The sequence below is a fragment of the Mesoplodon bidens genome, assembly GCF_964165515.1.
Source record: "Mesoplodon bidens genome assembly, chromosome: 15".
Taxonomy (NCBI): Eukaryota; Metazoa; Chordata; class Mammalia; order Artiodactyla; family Ziphiidae; genus Mesoplodon; species Mesoplodon bidens.
The window spans coordinates 66366294-66394293 of record NC_138171.1 but is presented as its reverse complement, the minus strand read 5'-3'; the positions used below and the strand labels follow the sequence as shown (position 1 = coordinate 66394293).

General features: G+C 56.0%; 1 protein-coding gene across 3 annotated transcripts; it reads left to right on the top strand.

The window, feature by feature from the left end:
• The first annotated feature begins 3 nt into the window (after window positions 1–3).
• On the top strand, window positions 4–27937 carry RAB40C (RAB40C, member RAS oncogene family). 3 transcript variants are annotated; one of them, XM_081256648.1, is made up of 7 exons: window positions 169–189; window positions 949–1167; window positions 17517–17577; window positions 18056–18116; window positions 24926–25003; window positions 25285–25507; window positions 26041–27937. In XM_081256648.1, exons 2-7 carry the CDS (start codon window positions 1026–1028, stop codon window positions 26319–26321), a joined length of 846 nt encoding a protein of 281 aa, XP_081112774.1. In that variant the 5' UTR covers window positions 169–189; window positions 949–1025; the 3' UTR covers window positions 26322–27937. The 3 variants fall into 3 exon arrangements, with proteins under 3 accessions (XP_081112775.1, XP_081112774.1, XP_081112773.1); XM_081256649.1 differs by lacking the exon at window positions 949–1167 and having other exon boundaries at window positions 4–189; XM_081256647.1 differs by lacking the exon at window positions 169–189 and having other exon boundaries at window positions 811–1167.
• The last annotated feature ends 63 nt before the right edge of the window (window positions 27938–28000 follow it).

The window sequence follows — 28000 nt, the reverse complement described above, 5'->3', positions numbered from 1 at the left end:
GCGCTGTTCCGGTTGGGTCCCGCTGTCCTTTCTGGGGTCTCTGTGGGAGCAGCGGCCACAGCTTTCTAGGGGGTTCAGTATTGCTGGACCCAGCCGCGTCACCTCAACTCGGGGACCGCCACTATCCTGCTCCGTCTGCGGAAGGAAGGGGGCGTATGCAAACAACCTGGAGTTCCAAGTTCCTGATTGGTGAGCGTCTCGGAAGGGAGCGGGAAGCTCGGGGTGAGCAGGGCGGGCTTAAAGGGCTGTGATCGACGTGCGGAAGGTCCAGTGGCTCTGGGAAGATCGGCAGCGGTGGCCAATGGCGAAGGGGAGGGGGCGGGCGAAGGCCAAGGAGTTGCGGGGGCAGTGGGCAGGGTTGCTGGTGAGTCTGGGATGCTCTGCGGGAAGCGGCGGGGGCGGTAGTGCTGTGACGGACGTGCAGGCGGACCACTGTTTCTGGGAAAGCGGGAGGCGAAGGGCCAATGGCGACGGCTGGAAGGAGGGGCGGGGCGACGATGGGACGGGGCAACCGGAGGCTTCGCAGAGCTGCGTGGGAAGCGGTGGGGGGCGGGGCATCTGTGATGGACGTGCGCACGGGCCAATGGCCGCGGGAAGGGGGCAATAGGTGACCTATGGCAACAGTGTCGGGGCGGGGCGGTGACGGGGCGGGGCGAGCGGAGGTCTCGCAGCGAAGTCTGGGAAGCGGGGAGGGGGCTGGGGCGCTAGTGGTGCTGACGGATGTGGGCAACGGCCAATGGTCGCGGGAAGGGAGGTGGCAGGTGACCAATGGCGGCGCGCGGGGCGGGGCGGAGCGGCGGGTCTGCGCGGCGCTGTGCGGGAAGCGGCGGGGCGGCGGCGGCGGCGCTGAGGCTGAGCAAGAAGAAGCCAGGCGGGGGCGGTGGAACAGGTGCGGGCGGGGCGGCCTAGCCGTCCGCCGGCCCCGCTCACCCGCGTCGGCGCCCGCAGGTCGGTCGGAGGCCTCCGCCGCCGGGCTCCGCGGCGCAGTGGGCATGCGGGCGAGGCCCGCGCGCGCGTGAGCGACGATGGGGACGCAGGGCAGCCCGGTCAAGAGCTACGACTACCTGCTCAAGTTCCTGCTGGTGGGCGACAGCGACGTGGGCAAGGGTGAGATCCTGGAGAGCCTGCAGGACGGCGCGGCCGAGTCCCCGTACGCCTACAGTAATGGTAAGGCCGGCCGGCGGGCCGCTGCGCGCACCTGGCGCCGCCCGGCGACCTGCCGTCCGCCTGGTCTCGAGCCGGGGCCGGGCGGGGGCCGGGGGAGCAGCGACCCGAGCTCGCCGAGGCCCTCTGGGGCCCGCGGCGTCTTTGGGGGCGGAGATTTGGCCGCGGGCCTCCAGAGGAAGAAGGGCTTTTCTTTGGTCGCGGGTCCGCACCAGGTATGCATACTTGGGTGTACTCAAAGGCAAGCCGTTGGCTCAGGGCTCAGAGCATCAATGCCTTGTGGTGGAGGAAGATGCCCGTTCCTGACGGGATTAAACGTTCTCTCCGGATTTCTGGACGTGTGGCCAAAATACACAGCAAATACCCGTCATTGGCACCTGCCTGAGCTCCCCTCAGCTTCCGCGGTTGAAGGGGCCAGTGCAGTCCTGTGGCCGTTACCCCTGCCCTGCGGCCCCTCCCAGGCTCACGGGCCCTCCCGCCCCGAGGACCTTCGTGCTCCTGGCTGGGCTGTCTTTCCTGAGGAATTCTGCTTCTTGGCGTTCTCATTCTGCACACCCTTTGTGGCTTTGTGTCTCGGGCTGTTGTCGGTCCCGCCTGACCACCGCGAGCGACGGCTGTTTGCTAAACTGCTTGCCTGTAGCGGCCGAGAGTGTGGGCGCTGCTTTCCCACTCTTTCGTTTTAGGACTCGTTAGGGTCGTGGGGTTACCTGGGCTGGCCGAGCACCCTTCCTGCTGGGGGCTGTGCCGCCTCCCCGAGCACATGCTCCCAGCCCCAGCGAAGGCCGGGAAAGCAGGGCCCTGGGTTCGTTTTAGGGGCGGGAGGGAAAGCGGGAGGTCTCCGGGGCTGAGCCGGCCCCTTCGCCGCCACTGCCAGGTGTTCCTCCAGATGCAGATGGTGGGCGCTTGAGTTGCCTCCCCAGAGGTGCTGTTGCTTCCCGGGAGCCCCACGCCCAGGAGGCTGGCGGTTTGTGTCCGGCAGAGCGTGAGGGCCTGGGCTCCGTCAGGGCGGCAGCTGTTTCCCAGGACGTGATCTCTGCTTCCGAGGGTCCTCCAGCCGGGTGCAGCGAGTGCTCGGGGACACACAGCCACAGGTGGAGAGGGGGACCCGCCTCCTGTCCCCGCTGTCGGAGAATGATGTGTTGCCGCACTTCCTGTGACACGTTGACCGAAGCAGGGCTGAGGCCTGCCTGAGGTGGTGGAGACCGGAGGGACTCACAGTGACCTGGGCCAGCGGGAGGGCCGTCTGCCAGACCGGTGAGGAGAGCCCCCTTTTAGACAGTCCTTTCGGTCAGGGCATCAGCTCGCTCCCCTCGGGAGCTCTGATTTCCTTTCTCTTAATACCCAGTAGTGGTCTGAGGGGAGGGGTCTGTGCCCGCGTCAGGACTTGGCGGCGGCGGCGTTGTCAAGGCTCCTGAGGGCCGGCCGCTGGCTAGTTAGCAGGAGTCTGCATGGTGGAAGCTGGCAGGAGGGAGGGCCAGGCTCTGGAAGCAGCTTCTCCCCAGTGCAGCGCCAGACTCTGCTCCATGCTGGTGGGCCCTTGGGGCGCTGGGCTAGTGTTGGCACCGAGGTAGCATTCCGGGTGCGCCCCGGAGCTCGGGGAGCGTTCTGCTGCCATGCTTGGGCCCTTCCCACTCTACCGAGGGCGGTGAACAGCCTCGGTTAAGGCAATTCCATTCTCCGTATCCTGGTTCCCAAGAGTCTTCACGTGGAGGATTGGGGGCCTACAGGAAAACACATCGTGGTTGATGTGCCCACGTCCTGGAAGGCTAGAGAGTGGGCATAACTCCATCCTCGTTGTCCACTCCTCGGGGTCAGTGTTGGTGGGAGCTCGCCTCCTTTGAGCCCAGGGCGTGGGGGAAGGAAGGAAGGAGGTCTGATGGCCGGAGGATCAAGGTGACTGTGACGGGTGTGCACAAAGCACGGCCAGCGTGGAGGTCTGCCCTGAACCTGTGGGGCCTGCTGGCTGTTTCTGTTTCCGGGACCCAGTGATGCTGTGTGCCTGCGCCCCAGCGTGCCAGTGCGTCACCATGTCCTTGGACAGTTCCAGGTGTTTCTCTGGCTGGAAGTTGGTTTCTGTCCTCAGTGAAGTTCTAAGGGAAACTGCATCTTCAGATGCTCTCGTGCTGGACTTTGCACGCCTGGTGTTTTCTCCACTGCTTTGTCCCCAGTGTGAGCTTGAGAGCTGCACGCGGGAGGTGCAGGGAGCAGCCTGGTGTGGCACCCCTGTGCTGATGGTCACCACGCAACTCCTCCCAGTCCCTTCTCTTTCTCTGTGCTTGCCTGGGTGCCTGTGTCTGGATCTCACCCACTTTTCTGGGTGATTTTTTTGGGTTTGCCTTTCCTCTGTGAGGTGCCAGGTTCTGAGGTGAGGTGTGGGCCCAAATGTGATGTGTGCCAGGCACTCCTCATCCTTTCCTCCCCACCACCCTGGACGAGGCACCAGTATCCTCCCATTTTATAGGTGAAGAACCGAGGCTCAGGCAGTGCTGGGCAGCTGGGCGCTGAGCTCCCGCAATTAGAGTCTGGCTGCCAGGAGCCCGGCACTGTGGTTGCGGGGGTGACCCCTTCTCACCACTCACTCTTGGGCCCTTACCCTCGCCTCCACCCTGGGCCTGGGCCTGGCTCCTCTCTCTGATGACCACAACCCTCCCCTCCAGTGCTTCCTGTCCTCAGTGCATCCCAAGCTGAGCTCTTCCTTTTCTCCCTGCACTTTCTTGCCCTCCTGGCATCTCTGTCCCAGGTCCTGGGGCCCCTCCCTCTGCTTTGGGGCCTGGGACCAGTCAGCAAGGCCCATTTGTTCTAACTTCACTGCAGTGCTCCTGTTCTGCCTGCCTCTCTCCTGGGTGTGCCAGCAGAGCAGAGCCCCAGGAGTGCCCAGGGTCAGCCACTAACCAGGACAGCAAACCACCAGTTTCCAGAGAAGTTTCTGGAAGCCAGACAGGGCCACACGTAGACCCATCTGCACGCCTGGCGGGATTCCTCTAGTCTGCCCCTTTGTGGGAGGTACTCACGTGCTGCATGTGGTGTAAAAACCAACCTACCCTACCCAAGAGGATGGCAGGCTTTGAGGGACGGATTTTGGTACCTGCTTTGGATTATGCTAGTTACGTTGATTTGTAATTTGGATAGGCATGGCTTTTGCTAGATTTTCAGGTAACAGTTAAGTGTGTAGCTAGAATATTTTCAGTTTTAGGAAGCCTCTCCCCAGCTTTCAGCACATGCTGTAAGTTTGAGCAGAGGACAGCGAAGGCTTCAGTGGCAGGCGCGGGCAGCGCAGAGCTGGTCTCCCTTGAGGGGTTGCGTGGTCCTAGCAACACTACTGTGTTGTGTCGTGCACACATGATATCATTGTTCCCATCAGCAAGAGCGTTTGTGGCTTGGATGATGAACCAGGTAGAAGTGTGTTTCAGGAAGGAAACCCTAAGAGGGGGTGGGGAAGCAGGTGGGAAGGGTCCTGGGGCACTTTTGGCTCCTGTTCTATTTGAATTGGAATTGGCAAGGTGCATGGTGGCTGGTCCGTGAAGAGCTGGCCACTTACCTGGTCTGGGCCTGGGTGGAGGAGGAGGAGGAGGAAGAGGAGGCAGGGTTGCAGCCAGGCTGGGGAGCGGGGAGCATCTAGTGTGGGGACACGCCTCTCACAGGGTGTCGTGGGGCCTGGGGCCACATCAGTCAGGGCGTCGTCCATCAGGCGCTTGGAGAAAGTGGGGAAGGTCTCAGTGTCCGGCACCCTGACTTGGAGTGAGCTGCAGAAGGAATGCGCGAAGGGAGGGAGAGATGGCGGGTGGGCCCGGATTTACTGCCCTGGGCGCTCGGGAGAATGGCGTTGGAACTGAGTGCAGGCATCAGAGACCGAGATGGGGCCGTCCGCGCCAAAACCGGGTGTGCGGGGTCACCCTTAGTGTGGGAAGGTGGGCCCTTTAAGTCCTTTGGGAATGAGCTGGGAAATAAAAGTAAATAAAGTGGACTTGAACTCTGAGGGTAAGGTGGTAACCTAGGTTTTCCGGTCATGACTGGGGTCTGATAGTGACGGGCAGACTCCGGTGTCCACAGTGCTGCACAATTTTCTTCTGCGGAGGTCAGAATGTCCAGGACCTCGTTGGCTGTGGACATATGTCTTTCAGAAGGTAGAGGAGGGACAGGGGAACAGAGGTGACGGGGTAAACTGATGCTAATGGAGGCGGTGGGGCATGATCAGGCAGCCTCGGCTCTTCACGGCCCTTTGGCTAGAACGCAGAAGAGGAAAGCTGTTCACACAGGAGGAGGGCTGCTTGTCAGACAGGCTTCCAGAATCGTGAGGAGGGAAGGAAAGTGAGGAGGGGTCTAACCGAGGTTTAGCCAAGGAGTGCAGAGGGTGTAGTGTCATGAGGCCGGCATACAGAGAGGAAGCCCCCATCCCCAGAAAGGAAGAACAGAGTGGAGAAGGCCCGAGCCCTGGACATGGACCAGCTCTCCACAGGCAGCCAGGTGCCAGGTCTGGGCGAGGGCGTCAGTGTCACCTCTGGGCAAAGGTCTTGGCTGGTGATAAACACATGTTTGTGAGCCCGGGAGGCCACCCGGTGTGTTGTGTGAATCAGAGCAAAGCACTGTGGTCCCTGGGGTTGGGCAGATGCGCTGGGACTGAAGCGGTTCTTGGGGGCGTAAGCTGAGTTGTCGCCGGCCTGCACCTTCCCGGGCAGTGGTTGTCCATCACCTGGGCAGAGGGAGGGTGGGTGCCTGCCGATGAGGTCTGTGCGACATCTCTCTGGGAGGGCTGATAACAGGGACATAAGATGCTTTATGCAGCCTTGGAACACGGAGATGTCTAACAGGGTGCCGAGGGTCTGTGTTTAGGTCCAGAAGCCACCGCGGAGGATTTGGGGGCTCCAACTCGGCAGCAGCGTTGCCTGGCCACTTTGCCCACCTGCCGCTGTTGGCCATTACCTCCTAAGCCCTGGGCTGGTGTGGCTTTTAACAGTCCCCTAGTTTTAGCCAGTTGTTTTGCATTGATCTCTGCTTCCCCTTGTTTAGGCCTCTCTCTCCTCCCGGGTCCGATGTTGTTGGTCCTCAAACCACCTGCTGGTCCACCTGCTGGAGTGTGTTGGGAGCTGAGTCTGATTTTCCTGCTGACATAGTTGGGGCAGGAGGAGGTGTGTCCCTGAGCACGGGCTCCGGTGCAGCGTGGCTGGCAGAGGCTCCTTTCAGCGCGGCCTACGCTCACTGGCTCACACGTGCACAGGCACACACATGCTCAGGCACACACATGCGCACAGTCTTGTGCACATGGCTTGGGTCCCAGTCGGCAGCGATGAGGCCCCTCAACAAGTAGGAACAGCTTGGTCGTGTTGTCATTGCTGGGAGTATCTTCCTTACTTCAAGTCACTTGGCAACACGTAGACCCTTCAGAGAGGAGGTCCTGGTGAAGAATACATGGGAAGATGTTTAACCTTAAAATCCAGCAGGATGGAACATTCACCCGGGAGCTCCTCACAGAGCAAGTCTGACGGCGCTTGCCGTCTTGCCGGGGGACTCAGCAGCCTGTGTCCGAAGCTGTGAGACACTTCCCTTTCCACCAAGTGATCAAGAGTCTATCCTAGGGAACATAGGGGACACAAGTGGAGAAAAGCAAGGCTTTTTTTCTTTTTTTTTTTAAATAAAAATGAAAAACTTGAAGCAGCCCAGGGGTCTGGCAGGGGACATATGGTATATCTGTAGAGTGAGATATTATAGGGCCTTTAAAAATGCTGGTTTGGAACAATATTTAATGAATATTCAATGATATGGGGAAATCTCTGTGTTATCTTGTTAAGTGGGGAAAAAAGCATGTCGAATTACATAGGGTATAAATGTACGTAAGATGAAGGACAGAATTGTCGAGTGAAATCTAGGAGAATGTTAATGGTAACCTTTGAGTTTTGGGGTTATGAGTAGTTGTGTTTGTTTTTATAATGTTCCGTGTTTCGCCAGGTGTTGTGTGCGAAGTGTGCTTGCTCTTTATGGATGGCAGAAAGCTTTTGCTTTGGTTTGGTCTGGCGTGGTTTTTAAGGCATTGAGGAAACCAGCCCACAAACCACCCTCGAGCTGCTCCCCATCCCGCGTGCCAGCATACAAGGACATCTTGAATTGTATGAGGTGTCCTCTGTGTCCTCTCTGTTCCTGAGCAGCCCTGGCGGCAGGCTGGCACATGCACCCATGGTGCCGACCCTGTCTGGAGAAGGGCAGGTGCTGGAGCCAGCAGATCGTCCTTGTCCCTAGAACGTCCGCATGGTCAGCACGTTAGATGTGATTCTCTTGTGCCCCTTCGGGTCCCCACTGGCCTGCTTCTTATGCCTCTAGGTTCCTTTTGCCAGCGCTTCCTGTAAGTGGAACCATACAGCATGGCCTTTCTCATCTGCTCGTTCAGCTCAGCAAGTCCACTCACATTCTCATACTGCAGCGAGTGCCGTCCTATCCCTGGTGGCACTCCTGTGCACGCAGGCACCCGGTTTGTTTGTCCATTTACCTATCAATACGGTTTGGGTTTCCTGATTTTGGCTACTGTGAATGATGCTGCTATGAACGTTCTTGTACAAATCCTTTAAAATTAAAAAAAAAATTTTTTTTTTGTGGTGAAATACACATTTATCATGTTGGCCCTTTGTAAATGTCTGGTTCAGTGACATGAGACATTCAAATGCACAAATCCTCATGTGTACGTGTCTCTGGGAGTGGGGTTGCTGGCCATGTGTGTGTCTGCTTCCCGTACAGGGAGTGGTCAGACTGGGTCCTGAAGTGACCTTTCATTTTGAGTTCCCACCGGCAACACGTAGAGTTCTATGGCTCTGCCTCTTGGTCAGCATCGGCTGTTGTCAGCCTCTTTCCCTTTTAATCAGCTTTATTGAGGTATAATTTATGTAACCAAGAACCTGTATCTGTGTAAGGCCTGAAGTTCAGTGGCTGTGCTGACAGGTGCACTCACCTGAGAAGCCATCACCTCCCTCCACTCTTTGCAGACTACACCCCCTGCCCCAGACCTGGCCACCGCTGACCTTTACATCACAGACTGGTTTGCATTTCTGGTGTTTTTCTATGAGCGGAACCACACGGTGTGTAGTTGTGTTTGGCTTCTTTCTTTCCCTGTGTCATGTGGGCTTCGGCCACGTCGCTGTGTGTAGTTGTGGTTCATGCCTCCTTTGTGTGCAGCGTTCCACGCGTGAGGACAGCAGTGTATTCATCTACTCTGCACGTGGGCTTTGGGAGACTTTCCGTGTTTGGGTCACTCTGAGTAGTGCTGCTGTGAAAATTCTCACATGTGTTTTTGGTGAGTGAATGTCTGTGTTTCTGTCTGAGAAGCAGTGAGGGGTGGGATTGCTGGGCTGCAGGTGCAGCCTTAGTAGATACCACCCAGTGGTCCAGAGCAGTTGAGCAGTTTCTGTCCCATCAGGAGGGTATGAGAGTTGTGTTCGCTCTATATCCTGCTTCCATCCTTGCCATGCTGAGGGCCATACAGCATTCCATCCTGTGGATCACCTCCTGTTAAATCCTCCCAGTGGGTGGATTTTTAGCCTGTACTGAGTCTGTTTATAATCGAAAACGATGCTGAGGTGAATACCATCGGTTACTGGTACCCTGGGACATTCCCTCTCTGTTGCTGCTGTACCTCGTCACCTTACTCTTCTGTAGGTGTAGTGATCAGTCACAGTGTAGGACCAAGGTCCCTGTTCCTTTGCTGGCTGTGAACAGAGGGCTGTCCCAGCTTCTCAGGGTCACCTGCACTCTTCACCATGTCCCCCTCCTCCACCTCCAAAGCCAGGTCAGGACCCTCCTTCCGTCTCATCTGTCAGACTCGTTGGCAAAGGGTCCCCACTCTGAGGGCCCCAGATGACATTGGGCCCACCCGGGTAACCTAGGGTCCTCTCCCTTCTTGAGGCCCATAACCCATCACATCTGCAAAGCCCCTCTGCCCTGTGGGAAGCATGTCCCCAGGTTCCAGGGACTAGGACTCTCCCACCACAGCCTGATGAAAGATTCTTTTTGTTATTTTGTGTTGGTAGGGTTTTACAGGCTGGTCGGAGGAGTGCACGTTTGCATTTTTGTGAGGTGCTGCCAGGATTAGTTACTGCTGTGGACTGAACGTGTGTCCCCCCAAATTCACACACTTAAACCTGACTTTCAGGTGGTGGTCTTAGGAGGTGGGGCCTTCAAGAGGTGATCAGGTCAGGAGGGTGCGTTGTTGTCCTTGTAAAAGAGACCCTGGAGAGTTCCCTCGCCCCCTCTGCCCCTGAGGACACAGCGGGAAGCCGCCCCATCAGGCACAGAATCTGCAGCCGCTGTGGTCTTGGACTCCCGGTCTCCAGACAGTGGGAGATAAATGTCTGCTGTTTGGAAGTCCCAGTCTGTGGAATTCAACCCAACCAAGAAATACCACAAACTGAGTGGCCTAAAACAGCACCTACTTATTAGCACCCAGTTCCTGTGGGTCATGAATCTGGGCATGGCTTTGCCGGGCCTCACAGGGCCTCTGTCTCTCACAGGCTGTGCTCAGGTGTGGGCTAGGGTGGAATCCCTTCCGAGCTCATGTGGTTGTTAGCAGCAGCCGGCCACCCTCCTTCCTGGCCACGGCCCTCTCCCCGGCGCGGCTTGCTTCACGGAGCAGCAGGACAGTCCTGTGCAACGTGATCACGGAGGGGATGTCGTCACTCGGCCCTATTCCAAGGGTCAGAAGCCAGTCTCAGATCCCACTACCCTCGGGAGGGGCATGTTTGGGGTGGGAGTGCCAGGAGGCAGGACCTGTGCCCACCTGCTAGTGCCCACACACTGTTCTGAGACCCTCCTCTGTCTCCGTGCATGCCATGGTGCGAGGTGTGTGGCCTTGACAGAGGCCTGTGCTGTGGCCTCCCCCTTGGGAGGATGTGTAAAGGATGGTCAGGCATGTCCAGGAGGACCGCTTAGCCTAGGGCTGCCTGCACGGCAGTGTGTGGGTCCCAGACACTTCTGTGTGTGTGCCTGTGTCACTGGAAGTTTTTTCTGGTTCCAAGAGGACCTAGACATTTTTTTGTTTTTGTGTGTCTCTGGGAACTCGGCGAGACCTTATTTTTCCTCCCTAAGGAGTAACACTAAGAACAGCGGCTGCCTGTCTTGGGTTTGGGAGCAGCGCCCTGACGCTGTGCATTGGCTTCGTGTTGGAAATGCATGGGGAGCCTGACTGGGTCCAGGAGGCGAGGTCTGGGAGCTCTACTGGAAGACCAACTCCTCCAGCATGGGAACCGAGCTGCATCTTCAGGCCCTCCCCACCCTGTGAAACTGCGGGCTCCCCTGCTGCCTGCAAGGGCGTGTGCTTGGGGCCATGCTGCCTGGGAGCTGCGTGCCAGTTTCAGGTGCTGGATTTAATACTGCAGAGGAAGGCATTGATTAAGATTTTCTTTTTCATTCCTAACTCAGTCTTTTATCACTCAGTTTTTGTTCTTTGTTATGAATTTTTAACAAGTTGTCCTGTGGCTTTTCATGTTGTTGGAAAGTAGCTGGATGGTTAGGCACTTAGTGTCAACTGAACAGACATAAAGACAGAAGAGAGGTTGGGGGATGTGCTGTGTGGTGGGACATCCCTCCTTGCCATTCCCTGCAGGTGGGTCTGAGTTGAGCCTGGACAGGTATGTGGGAAATGCCTCCACCCGGGGTCAGTCAGGCTGTGCCTAGTGGTCTTCATTCTCACTGGCTCCTGCTCCCTAGGAGTGATGGAGAACTAGGCTTTAAAACATCTGCAGTCTTGATTTGTACACACAAGCTGAAGCTGAGAACTAACTTGGTTTGTTCCCTTTGCCCTGATTACTTGATAATTTCCTAGGGGTGGAGTGAAGATAAATTTTCTAGGGGTCTTTTGTTCTGAATTGGTGCCAACAGATGTGGGAAGTGTGACTCCTGAGGGAGGACCGGCCGTGCGGGAGAAAAGGAGCCCAAGGAACGTGGCTTCTGCACCAGGTCAGGTTGTCCTTGACAGGCTGGCGCTGTGGCTGTGGATGCCCCACTCAGGTGGAAACGCCCCATGCCCGAATGTGGGAGGCTGCGAAGACAGGGGTGTGTCCTGCTGGTCAGTGCCACCCAGCGCTCAGCCTTCCTCCTGTGTGTCCCTGTCTCGGGGGGCCTGTGGGGGTGCCCGGTAGACTCCCCAAATCACTAGGATGTGGGCAGCTGTCAAGATGAAACTTGAGGAATTCCCTGGTGGCGCAGTGGTTAAGAATCTGCCTGCCAAGGCAGGGGACATGGGTTCGAGCCCTGGTCCAGGAAGATCCCACATGCTGCGGAGCAACTAAGCCAGTGCGCCACAACTACTGAAGCCCGCACGCCTAGAGCCCGTGCTCCGCAGCAAGAGAAACCACCGCAATGAGAAACCCACGTACCACAATGAGGAGTAGCCCCCGCTCACCGCAACTAGAGAAAGCCCACGCACAGCAACGAAGACCCAACACAGCCAAACAAACAAACTAAATAAATAAATAAAAGAAAATATTTGTTAAAAATCTTAAAAACAAAAAAAAGAAAAGAAAAGATGAAACTTGAGTGCCCTTTTTAGTAGCCTTCTTCCTTCTGCCTCCCCCATCTCTGAGTCTGTGCTCTGAAGCACCTCTTGCACGAGCGGCAGCATCAGCAGCCAGGCAATTACAGTGCTCCTGCCTCTCCAGCCTGTCACGTTTTCCCAGAGCTGGTGAGCTGCTTGGTGCCTAGCTCCTCCCTGCTGGGTGCAAGGCCAGCGACGCAGAAATGGGGTCAGGAGGCCGGCAGGACCACTGCTCCGCAGCATCCCCTTTACTGTCCTGAAAAGGAGTGAAGTTAGGAGATCATCTGTTCTACCCACACTAGGAGCTAAAACACACACGTACGTATACATACTTCGGTAACGTAAAGGAGGAAGAAAGGGGTGCAGTGGGATGTCGTAAGATCGTTTGTGGTTAAGCAAGTCAGTGCTTGGGGACAGTTGTACTAGATGCTGAGAAAGTGACAAGGAAACTGTACCTGGTATAGGTATTACTGTGGGTGATGTGATTTTTTTTTCCAAAATGGTGAACAATTCTCATTAAAATTCTGAACAAACAAGACACAGTCTCCGGTGATTCACAAGGTGGAAGCATCCCTGCAAAACGTGGTGTGAGGGTGGGGCCCACACGTTGTGCAGGGTGGGTCAGGGTCTCGGCACAGAGCGAGAGCCACCGGTGCTGTGCCGTGAATACCCAACCGGCAGGGACGCGTCGGTGGGAATCTGAATGCTCAGGCTGCAAGTCCTGGCCGGGTGCTCCCCGAGACAGCTGGGTGCCTGGTGGACAGTAGAAGTTTAAAAAGCCTCTTGTGTCAAGTGAATTGCACTCCTTTCAGAAACCCCATGAAACAGTAGGAAGACCTTCTTGAGAACTTGTGAACACCTCAGATGAGAGGGGCTGACAGTCTGGGAGGTGCAGAGAGCTGAAGCCTGGGCTGTGACGGGCCAGCAGGAACCCCCGAGCCAGGGGCCAAGTGGCTGGGCGGCCCCCAGTGGGGACACAGGAGGTCTTCTCTGGCCCCTGGTGGCCTCCCAAGCCCTGTGTCCATCAAGGAGTGTCTGCAGTCCTAGAGCCTGAGGCCTGGTCACCTGGGGACCCCTCCTCTTGTGTGAGCTGGCCCTGCCCCCTTGCGCACCAGGCAGCTGCCCCAGCTCCTGAGAGCTGGTTTGTGTTCTCAGCAGTCATGCCTGTGCTGTACAAGGTGTTAGATGCTTTCCATGAAACCTCTGTTCCTCACGTTCTCAAGCACGGGTGGGGTGAGGTGAGAGAGAGGTGATCGAAGTTCTGCAACAGCAGATATTGAGACCTAAGAGCTGTCGGAGCTGGTTCAGCCGTGGAGTCTGGCTGGGACCATCCTTGCCTGCAGGAGGTGCTGCCTCTTCGGGCAGGCCTCTCTTTGGACTTGCCGTGTCGGTATTTTCTATGAATTTATAAAGCACGCCGTACATTTTTATCCAGATTTGGGAGGTGGGCAGGTGAGAAGCAGAGCAAGCGTGAAAAATACATGTGAGTTTTTTTGTTTTGTTTATTTAAATTTTTTGGCTGCACCGCACAGCATGTGGGATCTCAGTTCCCCCACCAGGGATCAAACCCCTGCCCCCTGAAGTGGAAGGGTGGAGTCCTAACCACTGGACCATCAGGGAAGTCCCCTATTTGAGGTGTTTTTTTGTTTTGTTTGTTTGTTTGTTTTGTGGTACGCAGGCCTCTCACTGTCGTGGCCTCTCCCGTTGCGGAGCACAGGCTCCGGACGTGCAGGCTCAGCGGCCACGGCTCACGGGCCCAGCCGCTCGCGGCATGTGGGATCTTCCCAGACCGGGGCACGAACCCGTGTCCCCTGCATCGTCAGGTGGACTCTCAACCACTGCGCCACCAGGGAAGCCCCCTACTTGAGATTTTTATTGACCTCCGAGGGAGCATGTCAGCCTGCGGGCTGTCCGTGTTTTCTGCATGGCCGGCTCCCTGGCCATTCTCAGCTGGACACTGCCGTCTGCTGTGGGGACCTGCCGTCCACTGCCCTCAGTCCCCTCATAAGGCTGCTCAGCCTTTCTGGGGGTGCCAGTGCTGCACTGTAGGGAGGGCTCCTGGGCGGGAGTCTCACTGGTTTAGTGGCCCATTCCCTGGGAGCCCTGTTCTCCGGGAGCCCTCTGACCCAGCTGGTGGACTGTGGGAGGTGCCGGGGGGCGTGCTGGGAGGAGAGCAGAGCTGACCCCCCCATGGTGCCCGCTCCTGGCTCTGAGTGCCTGTCTCCACAGGTCTCTCTTGGGCATTTGGCAGAGCTTTGAGCAGAGCCCCTGGAGGGTGGGGACTGGTCATCCTTTCTGAAGTTGAAGTCGTGAGTAAGGGGTCGGTCAGGCGCAGGTGGTGGGTGGGCAAGGCGCCCAGCTGTGCAAGCCTCACGGTGTGCAGAGGCTGGTGTCCTCCCCAGAGGTGGGCGAGGGCAGCAGCCCCGCTCCCTGTGCCCTGCTTCCTCCTGGGCCCTTCCTGGGCGCCCGCTCCTTCCTGCAGCTCCAGGCTGGGCCTTTGGGCCATGGCGCCACCTCGTCGGGGTCCTTTCATGGGGGCTGCCCTTGGCGGAGGGTGTCCAGTCCCTATGGCCAGAGCCTGCTGGGCTGATTCACCACATGGAGGTGACATTGCATAGAGGATGGGCATCCCCATCCACAGCCTTCCTGGAAGTTGCTGTTTCCAACACTGTCCTCATGGGGCCCAGCTCACAGCAGCTGTAGAGCCAGGACTGAAAGGAGGGTGTCCTGGGCCAAATCTGAGCTTCCTGTTTGACAGAGAATTCCAAGAGTTTCCACCCAAAGAAGTGGGTTATCAGCACACAGTTGGGGGGAGGGGTGGATGCAGAGGAAGGACGGTGGAGACGGGCCTGAGTTCTATTCCTCCCTGAAGAGTGTTTCTTTAGCTTGAGAATATGTGCAGGAGAATCTTCTTTCACTTTAAAAAAAAAAAGTGTGGCAAAATATACACAACATAAAATTTACCATTTTAAATATTTTTGGGTGTACAGTTCAGTGGCACCCCCATCAGCTCCAGAACTTTCTCATCTTCGCAACTGAAACTGTCCCCAGTAAGCACTAACTCCCCACCCCCTCCTCCAGCCCCTGGCGACCTCTATCTACTTTCTGTCTCTGAATCTGATACTCTAGGGACCTCGTAGAAGGAATCATACAGGATTTGTCCTTTTGTGTAGGGCTTATTTTACCGAGCATAATGTCTTTAAGGTTCATCCATGTTGTAGCATGTGTCAGACTTTCCTTCCTTTTTATTTTTTTATTATTTTTTTAATTTTTTACTATTATTATTATTTTTTTGGCTGCATTGGGTCTTCGTTGCTGTGCACGGGCTTTCTCTAGTTGCATCAAGTGGGGTCTACTCTTCGTTCCGGCGTGTGGGCTTTCATTGCGGCGTGCGGGCTTCTCATTGCGGTGGCTTCTCTTGTTGCAGAGCACAGGCTCTAGGAGTGTGGGCTTCAGTAGTTGCAGCATGCGGGCTTGGTAGTTGCAGCATGCGGGCCCTAGAGTGCACGGGCTTCAGTAGGTGCAGCGTGTGGGTTCTAGGGTGCGTGGGCTTCAGTAGTTGTGGTGCTCAGGCTCTAGAGCATGGGCTCAGTAGCTGTGGCGCACAGGCTTAGTTGCTCTGCGGCATGTGGGATCTTCCCAGACCAGGGATTGAACCCATGTTCCCCCTGCATTGGAAAGCAGATGGTTAACCACTGTGCCACCAGGGAAGTCCCTTTCCTTCCTTTTTAAGGTGGAATAATATTTTGTTGTACAGATGGACTTCATCCATCTTTGGACACTTGGGTTGCACCCACCTTTTGACTATTGTGAATAATACTGCAGTGAACATGGGTGTGCAAATATATACGTGTTCGATTTCCTGCTTTCACTTCTTTGAGGTATAAACCTGAAGTGGAATTTCTGGATTACGTGGTAATTCTGTGTTTAATTCTCTGAGGAAATGCAATACTGTTTTCCATGGTGTCTGCACCATTTTGCATTCCCACCAGCAGTGCACAAAGGTTCCGATTTCTCCACATCCTCACCAATGCTGCTTACTTTCTGGGTTTTTGATAATAACCACCTAATGGGTGTGATGTGGTATCTCATGTGGTTTTTTCTTTATTTTAATTAATTAATTAATTAATTTTTTGGCTGCGTCGGGTCTTCATCATTGGGTCTTCATTGCTGCACGCAGGCTCTCTCCAGTTGCGGCAAGCGGGGACTACTCTTCGTTGTGGTGCACAGGCTTCTCATTGCGGTGGCTTCTCTTGTTTGGGGGCTTGGGCTCTAGGTGCGTGGGCTTTGGTACTTGCAGCACACAGGCTCAGTTGTTGTGGCTTGCAGGCTCTAGAGCGCAGGCTCAGTAGTTGTGGCACACGGGCTTAGTTGCTCCGCGGCATGTGGGATCTTCCTGGACCAGGGCTCGAACCCTTGTCCCCTTGATTGGCAGGCGGATTCTTAACCACTGCGCCACCAGGGAAGTCCCTCTCATGTGGTTTTGATTTGCATTTCCCTACTGATTAGTGATGTTGAGCATCCTTTCATGTGCTTATTAGCTATTTGCATAACTTCTTTGGAGAAAGTCTTTTGCCCATTTTCTAATTGGATTTTTGTTGTTGAGTGGTAGGATTTCTTCATATTTTCTGAATATCAGTCCCTCATCAGGTATGTGATTTGCAAATATTCTCTCCCATTTCGTGGATTGCGTTTTCATTCTGTTGAGTGTCTTTTGATGGGTGGGAGCCAGGTTTTGACACATGGTTAGAAGTTAGCCAGATGGAAGGACATTGGGGGTAGAGGCTTCACGTGCAGCTCTCTGAGGTTGGCTTTGCACATGCACACACAATGTGTGAGAGCAGTGTCTGCATTAAAAATGCCCATTTCCGGGCTTCCCTGGTGGCGCAGTGGTTGAGAGTCCGCCTGCCGATGCAGGGGACACGGGTTCGTGCCCCGGTTTGGGAAGATCCCACATGCCGCGGAGCGGCTGGGTCCGTGCGCCATGGCCGCTGAGCCTGCGCATCCGGAGCCTGTGCTCCGCAACGGGAGAGGCCACAGCAGTGAGAAGCCCGCGTACCACAAAAAAAAAAAAAAAAAAAAAAGCCCATTTCCAAGCCTTCTTAGAGCAAGTGTTATAAACAGCCAAGAAGCTGATGACATCTTTAAGGCTTAAGGGAGGAGGAGGAAAGACAGCTTTTAGGAAGTTTCCTGATGGCCCATAAACCAGTTGAAGATCTTACATCTAAAGTAATGCATCCAGCACTGGCCCTGCTCCTACCCACCTTTCTTGAACTGACTTTTTTCGCTTAAAAGTATGAAAAAATGATAAACAAGGATCCACTGTGTAACATAGGAAACTATATTCGATATCTTATAGAAATCTATAATGGAAAAGAATCTGAAAAAGGATAGATATATATGTATAGCTGAAGCACTTTGCAGTACACCTGAAACATAATTCAACTATACTTCAGTTTAAAAAAGTATAAAGAATAAAAACTAAAGACATGGCAAGCAGAGGTTCTCCAGATACCTCTCCAGAGAAATGGCATTTTAGACGTTACTGTACCACTAAATCATGCTCCAAGCACACTCCCATTGTCAGTACCTGGGAGCTGCGGTGAACCCAAGAACTCAGAAAACCCATTAGCTTTGAGAAGCACACGACGTGGGCCGATGCTGAGACCAGCTGCCCTCCCTTTGGCCGGTGCCATTGGTACCCGGCTTGGGCCTCTGGGGTGACAGGAGGGTGGCCAGCTGGGGTCACTGGGCTCCCTGGGCTGGAGCCACACTTCCCCTTGGCTTCAGGGACTGGGCCCTGGCCAGGTGGGTCCTTCAGCCACCCTCTGCTTCCTTGCAGGGATCGACTACAAGACCACCACCATCCTGCTGGACGGCCGGCGGGTCAAGCTGGAACTCTGGTGAGTCAGGCTGTGCGGCCAAGGTGCCTGGCTGCCACACTTCAGTTGTTGCTCGGGCTGGGAAGCCAAGTGAAGTGACTCAGGAATCCTTAAAGAGACTGGAAGCCGCCCTGTTTACGTGTCAGTAGTCTAGCTGTTGATACCGCCCCTGTATAAACATGGGCTGGAACGTGATGCAGAAACCAGAAGGCCCAGGGCTGCTTGTTCGGGCAGAGCCCAGCTCCCTTTGCCCACAAAGACTCACTTCCACAGGGGCCACAGCCCCTCTCGCCTCGCCCTTTACTGGGCTCCACGTTAAGGGCATTTCCAGAACCTCAAAGTTGAGATGTAAATCCCTCCATGTTTGGGGTTCCCCAGCCCCGCAGTGCAGTCTCCTGGGGTGCCCAGGCCCATGGAGGTTGGCCAGCATGTGCAGCAGAGTAGGAGGAGGTGCATGCTGGGGTCCCACGGGCCGCATCCCCAACCCCCTTTGTTTCAGGGACACATCGGGCCAGGGCAGGTTCTGCACCATCTTCAGGTCCTACTCCAGGGGCGCACAGGTAAGACCAGCGGTGCTGCCGGGGCTGTTCTCCAGAGGGGCCGCTCTCCTCACACGTGTGGTGCGCTGTCAGACACCACGTGCAGGGTTCTTTCCAAGGAAGTTTTATGTTTGAACATCAGCCTTCCATCCAGGAGCCCAAACAAGGATGCTCCCGAGTGGAGGGGCCTCAGCCTTCAGAGGGTGCCAGGGCCCCACGAGCTCCTGTGGCCCTTGCTGCCCAGAGCTGCTGCGGGAGGTGTGTGGGAACCCTGTACTGTGGAGAGGTCCCCCATCACCTGGTTCACCAGAGGTGACTTCTCCCTGTGCTGAGTGAGGAGGCTGCTGGAGCTCCCAGGGCCAGCTGGTCTGGATCACTCATCAGACCTCGGGACTGGGAGCTGGAGCCACCATGGGAGGGGCTGCCACACGTCCTAAAGGGCAGGGCATTAGCAGGGAGTGGAGATGGGTGCTGTCCCGGGCGGGGCCTGCCCTGGAAGAGCACCTAAGCTGTGGCCTGTGCAGGGGCGAGGGGGCTCACTGGGGGGCCTGGGGACTTGCTCATCCTTCTCTGTGTCTCCTGGGCTCCCTACGACAGGCTTGCACGCTGACCGGGTCTGTTTGTGATTCAAGGCTGGAAGGAGGGGAAGAAGCAGTTGTGTGAATAGACCAGCTACCCACTTGCTGCTTCAGTGTGAGGGGACTAGATTCAAGACCAGCCCTGTCTGTGCAGGGCGGGGCCATGACCCCTTGGGCTTCTGGAATTGCTGAGGAGAGCCCTCAGTCAGCCCTGTCCAACCGTTCTCCCCAGACAGGGTGCTCTGCCAGGGGGCCCATGGGCCCGTGTCAGGGCCTCTGGCTGTGTGGGGCCTGTCACCCCTTCAATCTGGCCTGGGTAGTGGGGAGCCCCAGGCGTCCTTTCTGCCTGGTGAGCAAGAATCGATGGTGTCTTCAGGTGACCTCCTGAGCCGGAGACGCTCAGGGGTGGTGAGAGCGCCTCCTTCCCTGCTGAGGTGTGAATATGGGTGGAGGGCCCTCAGGCTGGGCTCAGAGGCTCCGTCCTGTGGTGGTGGTGCTGCGGTGGTGCTGCCTGTCCGCTGGCTCCACCCCCCAGTGTGTGCCTGGTGTGAGGGGCCGCAGAGGTGGTGCTTAACCTGGCAGTTCCACCTGGAGCAGCTGGTGCTGGGTGGTCAGGGACAGCAGCCCTCAGGTGTGGATGGCACCGGATGTAAGGTTAAGGAACGACAAGGCCCTCACAGCCGGGCCCTCAGAGGACGCACGGGGAGTGCTTGAACACCAAGGAGTGTGTCCCGCGGGCTACCTTCTGTAGAGGAGGGACCCTGACAATGATTCATACATACAAGGAAGTGAGAAAGCCATGTTCCGAGGGGAGGTGTTCATTATTTCTGGACCATGGGATTACTGATGAGTTCTGTTGTCTTCCCTTTGCTTTTGAATGTTTCCCAGTTTTTTATGGCACACACATTGTTACTTTTTCGATAAAAAAAAGAAAATGAAGAGATAAGGGGAGTAGTTACCTTTGGTTATGATAATTGGGTGATTGGGAAATATCAAGGAAGGTCCTGGGAGACTGAACCTGGACGGGCTCAGATGTCCGCTTGCTCGGATGTGAACACGGAGCAGGACAGAAGGGCACGCCTGAGAACCTGGGCATCCGCCAGAGCACGTGCTTTGGGGAAGGGAACACCTTTACCACGTCCACATCCTCTCCAGAGCAATCAGCAGTCAGTGTGTATGTGTCGTTACTTGCGCTTAATTCTGTGCTAATTCCAGAGGTTCTTGTTGCTTCTGGGCTGTAGGAGCCAGTTGCAGATTCTGAGTGCGCATCTCGGGCCTGGATGGTGGGTGGATGGGTGGTTTTGGGCCGCAAAGCTGACCGTGGGTACTCCTACCTAAACAGTAGTGCTTCGCCTTTCCTGTTTCCATCCTGCTTGGTTGGTGTTTTCCGGAGTTTGCACCAGCGTGGTTTTGTGCGGCCCGATGGTGCAGACTGCCATAACTGTCTTCCCAAGTCTTGTTTTTCCTGTCACCCTCCTACCCTCGGTTAAGAACAAAGAGGCCTTGCAGATCTCTCAGGGCCTAGGCCACAGAGCCACCGACCAACCCCTGGCCCTCTCTGTCTTGTGGCCCTTGTTTTCTGTTGCCGAGGTCTGAGGTGGCCACTCGTGGCCCAGGAGGCCCATGCTTCCCGCTCAGGGGGAGAGTGGTCCCCTGCGCCAGTTCCCCTGGGGCTGCGCGTGTGGAGGGAGCCAGGGGTGGGTGACGTCCTGTTTAGTTGGGGTTTGGGGTCAGCTGGATTAGGACCAGAGGGAGCTCAGTCAGGCACTGGCCTCCTGGAGGGAGGGTTTCGGGTTTCACTTGGGGAGTGGTCTGGGTGCGTGCTTACCATCCAGCGAGTGCTGACTAGGACACCAGCCTGCCACTTGGCCCCGCCTGGGTGGGGCGCCTGTGGGTCAGCAGCTTTGACGGCTGCTCCCCTTGTCAGTGCACTGGCTTCTGGGCAGAGCCCATGCATATGAGCGTGGGCAGGTGTGTTCAGCCACAGTCTCTGGTTCCTTGGCAGCTTTATCACACAAATGCATTACTCACTCCAAAACTAACTTAATTAAAAACCGCACCTCTGTGCTCTAGTTGGAGTGGTGATTGCACAGGTATATATATTTGTCCAAAGTCATCAAACTGTTCGTACCTAAAACCTGTGCGTTTTTTGGTGTATAAGCTCAATAAATCACCTTGGCAACAATAAGGGTGCGCACTCCTAGGCCCAAGCTACACATCCAGATTCTCTCTTACAGCTCGAGTTATATCGCTGATGTTTGTAATAAAATTAGGTGCATTACCTGAAACCCAACAGCAGTGCTAGCTGATGAGCCTGGCATAAGGTGCTGGCCGCTGTGGGGGAAGGGCCCTGCGGGTGCCAGGCGGTTTGCACCATGACCCAGTCCGGGTTAGGAAACGCCTGGGAGATGCTTGAAAGACAGGTGATTTCTGGGTGGGTTAAGGGACCAGAGCTTCTATTTATACCCTAGAGTACTTACTAACTTTTAAAAAGCTAAGCAAAAAAAAAAGAAAAGAAATATAGTGAGAATCTCTTTGCCCCTCCTCTGGCTCTTTGAGATACACAGCTGATCTGGAGTCCTTTGAGGGGGTGGTCCTGGTAACCAGGAGCCTCATTTTGGTTTCTCAACTATCCCACCTGTGGTCGACCCTAGGTGTTTTTCCCTGCCAAGCCCATGATCACTTTGGTCCCCATCTGCAGTGTGACCAGCTCTGTGTCCTTCCTCCTGTGACCTCTCTGTCATCACCCTGCCCTGTCAGACTTAGGTGGTGGTGGGCAGAGGCTGGCGCCAGCCAGGGAAAACAGCCAGGGGCAGGCTCCTCAACAGCCTCAGGGTGCAGTTGAAGCCTGAACCCAAGAAATGGGCTTCTCCTCATTTGCTTGAGCTTTTAGGCCCGCCCCTCTTCTTTCCCCACCTGCCAGTACTGGCCCGAGCTTTTGCTAGGCTTGGTGGGTCTGTGTGATTGGCCGGGGCCCGTGAGAGCCTGCCGGCAAGATGCAGCGGCCCTGGGGAGGACAACCAAGTGGGCTGTGACCACAGCCTTCCCCCAATGCCCCAGAGTCCAGCAGTGGCAGCCTCGCACCGATCTGATCAGCAGAGACCTGTGGAGGGGCAGCAGCAGTGACCTGGACAAACCATCTTTCTCTAGACTTTTATATATAGAACATCCTGGAGTCCAGCATGATTGGGCAGTTGAATCTGAGTGGGAAGCTAATCATTAAAGCTCAACTTGGGGAGGATATTCAGCGAATCCCATTCATAATGAAGATAATATTTATGATGAATTAGTGCTAATGATGCAGCGACTCTTCAGAGGAAAACTTCTGAGTAATGATGAAATTACAATAAAACATAAACATGAAGATGGAGTTAACAGTTTTTGATAGTTCTGACCTTTCCTTTGCAATTCAGTGTAGTAGGATACTGAAACTGACATTATTTGTTAGCTGCCAACCAACACCCCTTGAATCAAGTCAGGTGAAATACCTTCATCGAGAACTGATGGAACTTCTAAATAAAGTGAATCACTTATTGGATAGCTTGGAACCACCTGGAGAACCAGGACCGTCCACCAACATTCCTGAAAATGATACTGTGAATGGTAGGGAAGAAAAGCCTGCTGCTAGAAAAGGACATTAAAAAAAAAAGCCTGCTGGGCTTCCCTGGTGGCGCAGTGGTTGAGAGTCCGCCTGCTAATGCAGGGGACACGGGTTCGTGCCCCGGTCGGGGAAGATCCCACATGCCGCGGAGCAACTAAGCCCGTGCACCAGGACTACTGAGCCTGCACTCTAGAGCCCAGGAGCCACAACTACTGACGCCCGCGCACCTAGAGCCTGTGTTCCGAAGCAAGAGAAGCCACCACAATGAGAAGCCTGCGCACCGCAACGAAGAGTAGCCTCCGCTCACCACAACTGGAGAAAGCCCACATGCAACATCGAAGAGCCAACGCAGCAAAAAATAATAAATAAATAAATAAATTTATTTTTTTAAAATGCTAGGTTGAAGTTCAGCCATCTTACTTGGCTTTTTACTATTAACACGATGTACTAAAGTAGATCCTTTTTTTCTTTTTCCCCCCACCACACGGCATGTGGGGTCTTAGTTCCCTGACCAGAGATTGAACCCATGCCCCCTGCAGTGGAAGTGCAGCGTCTTAACCACTGGACCGCCAGGGAAGTCCCCTAAAGTAGATCCCTTTGAGAACACAACTAGATGTTATGTATAAAATGTAACATTGATAGGTTAATAAAGGTGGTAGAATCCAAAAAATAAAAAAAATTAATAAACATTACATAGGAAGCATAAGCAAGAAAATAAGTCCCCGTCCAGCCCTTCCATGTGTGGTCAAGTCTGTGGAAACCTTTTCTGTGTGGTGTGTGGAGTGTTTATACTTGTATTTTTTAAATTAATTAATTTATTCATTTATTTAATTTTTGGCTGCATTGGGTCTTCGCTGCTGCACGCGGGCTTTCTCTAGTTGCAGTGAGTGGAGGCTACTCTTTGTTGCGGGGCTCAGGCTTCTCATTGTGGTGGCTTCTCTTGTTGCAGAGCACAGGCTCTAGGCGCGCGGGCTTCAGTAGTTGTGGCGCACAGGCTTAGTTGCTCAACAGCGTGTGGGATCTTCCCGGACCAGGGCTCGAACCCGTGTCCCCTGCATTGGCAGGCGGATTCTTAACCACTGCGCCACCAGGGAAGCCCCTATACTTGTATTTTTAAAAAAACTGCCCTGTATGTAACGTTTGGGATCCCTGTTTGTCACCTTGCAGTCTGTTATGCATGTGATCAGCACGGGTGCTCTCAAGTGAATCCTTACTTTCATCGCCTGCCTGCCTGCCAGGGGAGTCTGCACCTCGCTGGACTGCTCAGCAGCCCTGGGGGCCGCATGTTTAGTTTGTTTCCTGATCTTTGTCTTACGAGCAATGCCGTGATGAGCATCTGGCAAGGCTGGTCTTTAGATAAGTCCTCAATTATTTCTTAGGAGGGGGTTTCCAAGTTGGAAGGCGGGTGGCTCTACCCCCATCCCAACACCACGGGAGAGGGCTTTGGTCCCTGTGCCCCTGGGAACAGGATGAATTCCTTGTCAGTGTACTCTGTCGACCACCACAGCAACCGATTCCCCTCCAGGCCTGGCATTCCTCCCTAGCAGGCAGCTCCGCCCTGCTCTGCGCAAGACTTTCCATCCAGGGAGCAGGAGCCACCAGGATAGGTTCGAGTAATCTCAACCTTTGTCTTAACAGGACCTCATCTTCTGGAATTTGAAGGACATTTTTAAGGGGAAAGGCTTTAAAATTCCTCATTTTGAAATGGAGGGTGCCCTGTTCCTTCCATCTCAGCTGCACTTTTCTCCTCCCCTGTGTGTGATAGAGACGTGGGCTGAATGAAGAAGACTTCCTGGGGTGGGGAGGGGTGTGAGTCCTGCTTGGGGTTGGGTTCTGGCAGAGACTGCTTCAGGGTGGGATGTAAGGCCAGAGACAGGCAGTGGGCTTGGGGGCCACAGTCACTTGCTGGAGTTGCCTTCCTGAGGCTCGTGACAGGTCCTCGCTGAGATGTACCAGGCACAGACGACAAGGAGAGCTGGGCAGATGGAGTAATTGGTCTCTAAGGAACGTGACAGGAAAGTCCCTGCAGCACATCCTCTGTGTGGCTTGTGGGGGCAGCTGCCAGAGTGACTGGAGTCCTCAGCAAGTGTGGGTTGGAAAACTCAGAAACACCTCTGCTCGGTGCCCCCCCGGGAAGAATGCACTGCTGGGTAGTGTGGCGATACAGCCCCTCACCATACGTGGTCCTGTGTGTACCTGTCTTAGGTCGAGTGACTTTTAAATGATCACAGGGTAATACAACGTGCTTGGAGGAAAGACACTGAAAAAATGCCAGTTCTGCCCCAGCTGAGTCCTCAAGGGGAGGGAGGAGGCAGTATTGAGTCCACGAGATCCCTGACAGTCAGGCGGCCCCCACACACGGACAGCGTCCAGGGCCACAGGGCCAAGCCATGGTGAGGAGACAGGGACAGGGCTAGCTGAGCCCTGTGCACAGAGCCGCCCTGAAACGCAAAGAGGAAAGCTCAAAGCACATTTCCCACGATGCCATCTGTTGAGTAAACTGTATGGTCCACCAGACAGCTGTCTGGCTGGTGCCCCAGTGTCCCTGGCCCTGCCTGTGCTGGGAGGGAGCGGTGTAGGGCCAAACCTGAACAAGACCCCTTTCATCCGGGCGGCCCCTGGGCCTCGTAATGCCCGCGTTTCCCTTGCAGGGGATCCTTCTGGTGTATGACATCACCAACCGCTGGTCCTTCGACGGCATTGACCGGTGGATCAAGGAGATCGATGAGGTAGGTGTGCTCCTGTGGACACCCCCTTCCAGGGTCACCCCTCCCCAGCATGTGCGCTCCCATCCCCCATGAGGAGACTCTGTTACCCCCATTTTCAGCCCCTCCTGTGCCCCGGCTCTGCATCTTCTCATGCACTGACTGCTATGGCACTCTCCCAGTGGGGTCCTGTGCCCCAAGGAGCCCCACCTCATCACAGAAGCGACAGAGGGCCCCTGGGGGGGGCAGCACAGAGAGGGGGTGTCCCACTTTCGTGCCTCTGCTGAGTCCTGTGCGCTACCTAGCACGCACCCGGGGTCCCCCGGATCCTGGTTGGGAACCGGCTGCACCTGGCCTTCAAGCGGCAAGTCCCGACAGAGCAGGCGCGTGCCTACGCAGAGAAGAACTGCATGACCTTCTTCGAGGTCAGCCCACTGTGCAACTTCAACGTCATCGAGTCCTTCACTGAGCTGTCCCGCATCGTGCTTATGCGGCACGGCATGGAGAAGATCTGGAGGCCCAACCGAGGTGAGGAGTGTGCCCAGCGGGGCTGGTTGTGGGGCTGGGGGTGTGGTGCAGGAGGGGAGGGGCCGTGACTGACCTGTCCCACCCCCAGCAGGCAGACAGGTTCCAGGCTCCGCCTCCCAGGCCCTTGGACTCAGCAGTCCCACCAGAGCAGAGCTGCCGAGGCGGCCAGGGAAGCTCAGTAGTCGCCCAGGCTGAGGGGCTGGTGGTCTAGCCGCCGAGCCCTGCAGGGTCTCCCAGGGCATCTCTTGGTGTGCCGTGGCTCCGGGGATGAAACGGGAGCAGGGCATCCAGTGGCTGCTCTCTGCATGCCTGGGGCAGGGGCAGGGTCCAGGGGTGTTCTGGTTCAGGAACCCTGGGAGCTTTGCAGACCTCCCCAGTCCCCAGCCCCTTCTAGGCGTCACTTGCGCTTACCTGCTGGCGAGATTGCCACTGGCCACCGAGATCTCCCTGCGCCTCACACCCACCTGCCCATGGTCTGATCCCCCTCCCCACGGTCTGACCCCGCCCCCCCATCTTCTGACCCCCACCTGCAGTGTTCAGTCTGCAGGACCTCTGCTGCCGGGCCATCGTTTCCTGCACCCCCGTGCACCTCATCGACAAGCTCCCGCTTCCTGTCACCATCAAGAGCCACCTCAAGTCCTTCTCGATGGCCAATGGCATGAACGCTGTTATGATGCATGGGCGCTCCTACTCACTGGCTACTGGAGCAGGGGGCGGCGGCAGCAAGGGCAACAGCCTCAAGCGGTCCAAGTCCATCCGACCACCCCAGAGCCCACCCCAGAACTGCTCGCGGAGCAACTGCAAGATCTCCTAGCTCGGCAGGCCGTGCCCATCCAGATGCACTCTGGGAGGGCTCACGCTTGGGGAGTGCTCCCGGCTGGGCGCTGGGCCCAGCGCTGTGTGCAGGGAAAACTTTGGCCACACAGTCCCTCCTGGGAAGCGTGGGGATGCCCCTAGTAGGCTGGTGGTCTCAGCCAGACCAGCTCCACGGGACAGTGGAGGGCCATGCTGCTGGGATGGTGGCGGATCACGCCCAGGACCCCGAGGTGTGGCTGCGAAGACCCCCGGAGGCGGCTCTGCCTGGCCCCAGCCTTGAGGGGGCTGTCCCTGGGGACTGGGAGACCAGGTTCCCTTTCTTATTTATGTAAAAGATGGTTCACCCCTTTTGTACATTTTTAAAGGACCAGCAGGGAAGCCTCCGTGCAACCACGCGGTGAGCCCATGACAGCTGAGGGGACGAGCTTTGGGACATTGGGAGAGAGGAGGTGTTTGAGGCAAAGATGGGAAAGAATCCACCATCAAGGCTTGAATTTGAATTCAGATAACACTTCACGTGGGGCTATGGGCTGTGTGGGGGCCAGTGGAGAACATGTGGAAGCTTTGGGCAGCAATCTTGGACTTCCCAGCTACATGCATTGGCCTTTCTGAGCATGGTGGTCAGTGTGCCCGCCATGTGCTGAGGGTGCGGGCCCCAGTAGTCTGCGTGGTGGAGCTGCAGTTTCCAGGGCTCCCGCCAGCCTTCCTGGATGACATCCGTGTGTGTCATGGAGCTACGGGTTCAGAGCCAGGGGTGACTCGCAGGTTCCCATGTTGCTTGGAAAAGGGGAAGCGGGGTGCACCCCGCACGTCCCTCCCCAGCTCCCTCTCTCCCCACGTGGGGGCTATCAACCTTCCTTCTGTGATTCTGCACCTTCAGTTCCGTTTACATCTGTTGCTGCATGAAACTGGCTCAGCGTCTCTCCGAGTTGACACAGAGCTATTTGTAGACAGTGCTCACTGGGGCCACCAGGCCCTGGGCAAGTCTGGACTGAGCCTGCCCCACTTGCCTCCTGGGGTGTCTAGACCCTTCTCTGGCCAGCTTCTGTCTTCTGACCTTGGGTGTGATCCCATAGCTGCTCCTCACCCAGTTTCACCCCTCTGTGAGGTCACACGCCACCAAAATCTTTCTCACCCGTTTCTTAGTGGTGGACGCTGAGCCCCTCCTCGAGGACCCACCGGCCAGCCTGAGCTGGAGGCCTGGCCTCCTTCCGTCCACCTGGCTGGTGACGTGGCCACAGGTCACTGGTGCTCAACTCTACCTCCTGCCCACGGGCCCCTCCCTGGCCTGTGACCCCCTTGCTCGGGACTGTTCTGTGGTGGGTGCCCCGAGGGCTGCTGTTATGGGAGGTGAGGTGGGGAGGGGCTGCAGCGCCTGTGAGCAGGATCCTGGCTGAGGCCTGGCTGCCAGCAGGGTTGGGTGGGCAGAGGAGGCCCCACCCATCCTGTCCTGCCAGCAGGAGCCCCTTGTTTGGACATTGTTTTGAGGAAACGGACGATCCTGCATTCACCATATCAACACTACCCTTTGCTGCTGTCCACACTTGCACTATTCCTGGGCTCGTTTTGGACAGTTTTAGTTTCTTTGTATAGTAAACATAATTCAGCTCTGGCCTCCAGGCTGCGTTGTGAGTGAATGAAAGTCGCTTTAACCCACTGGGCTGAGTGGCAGGTGGG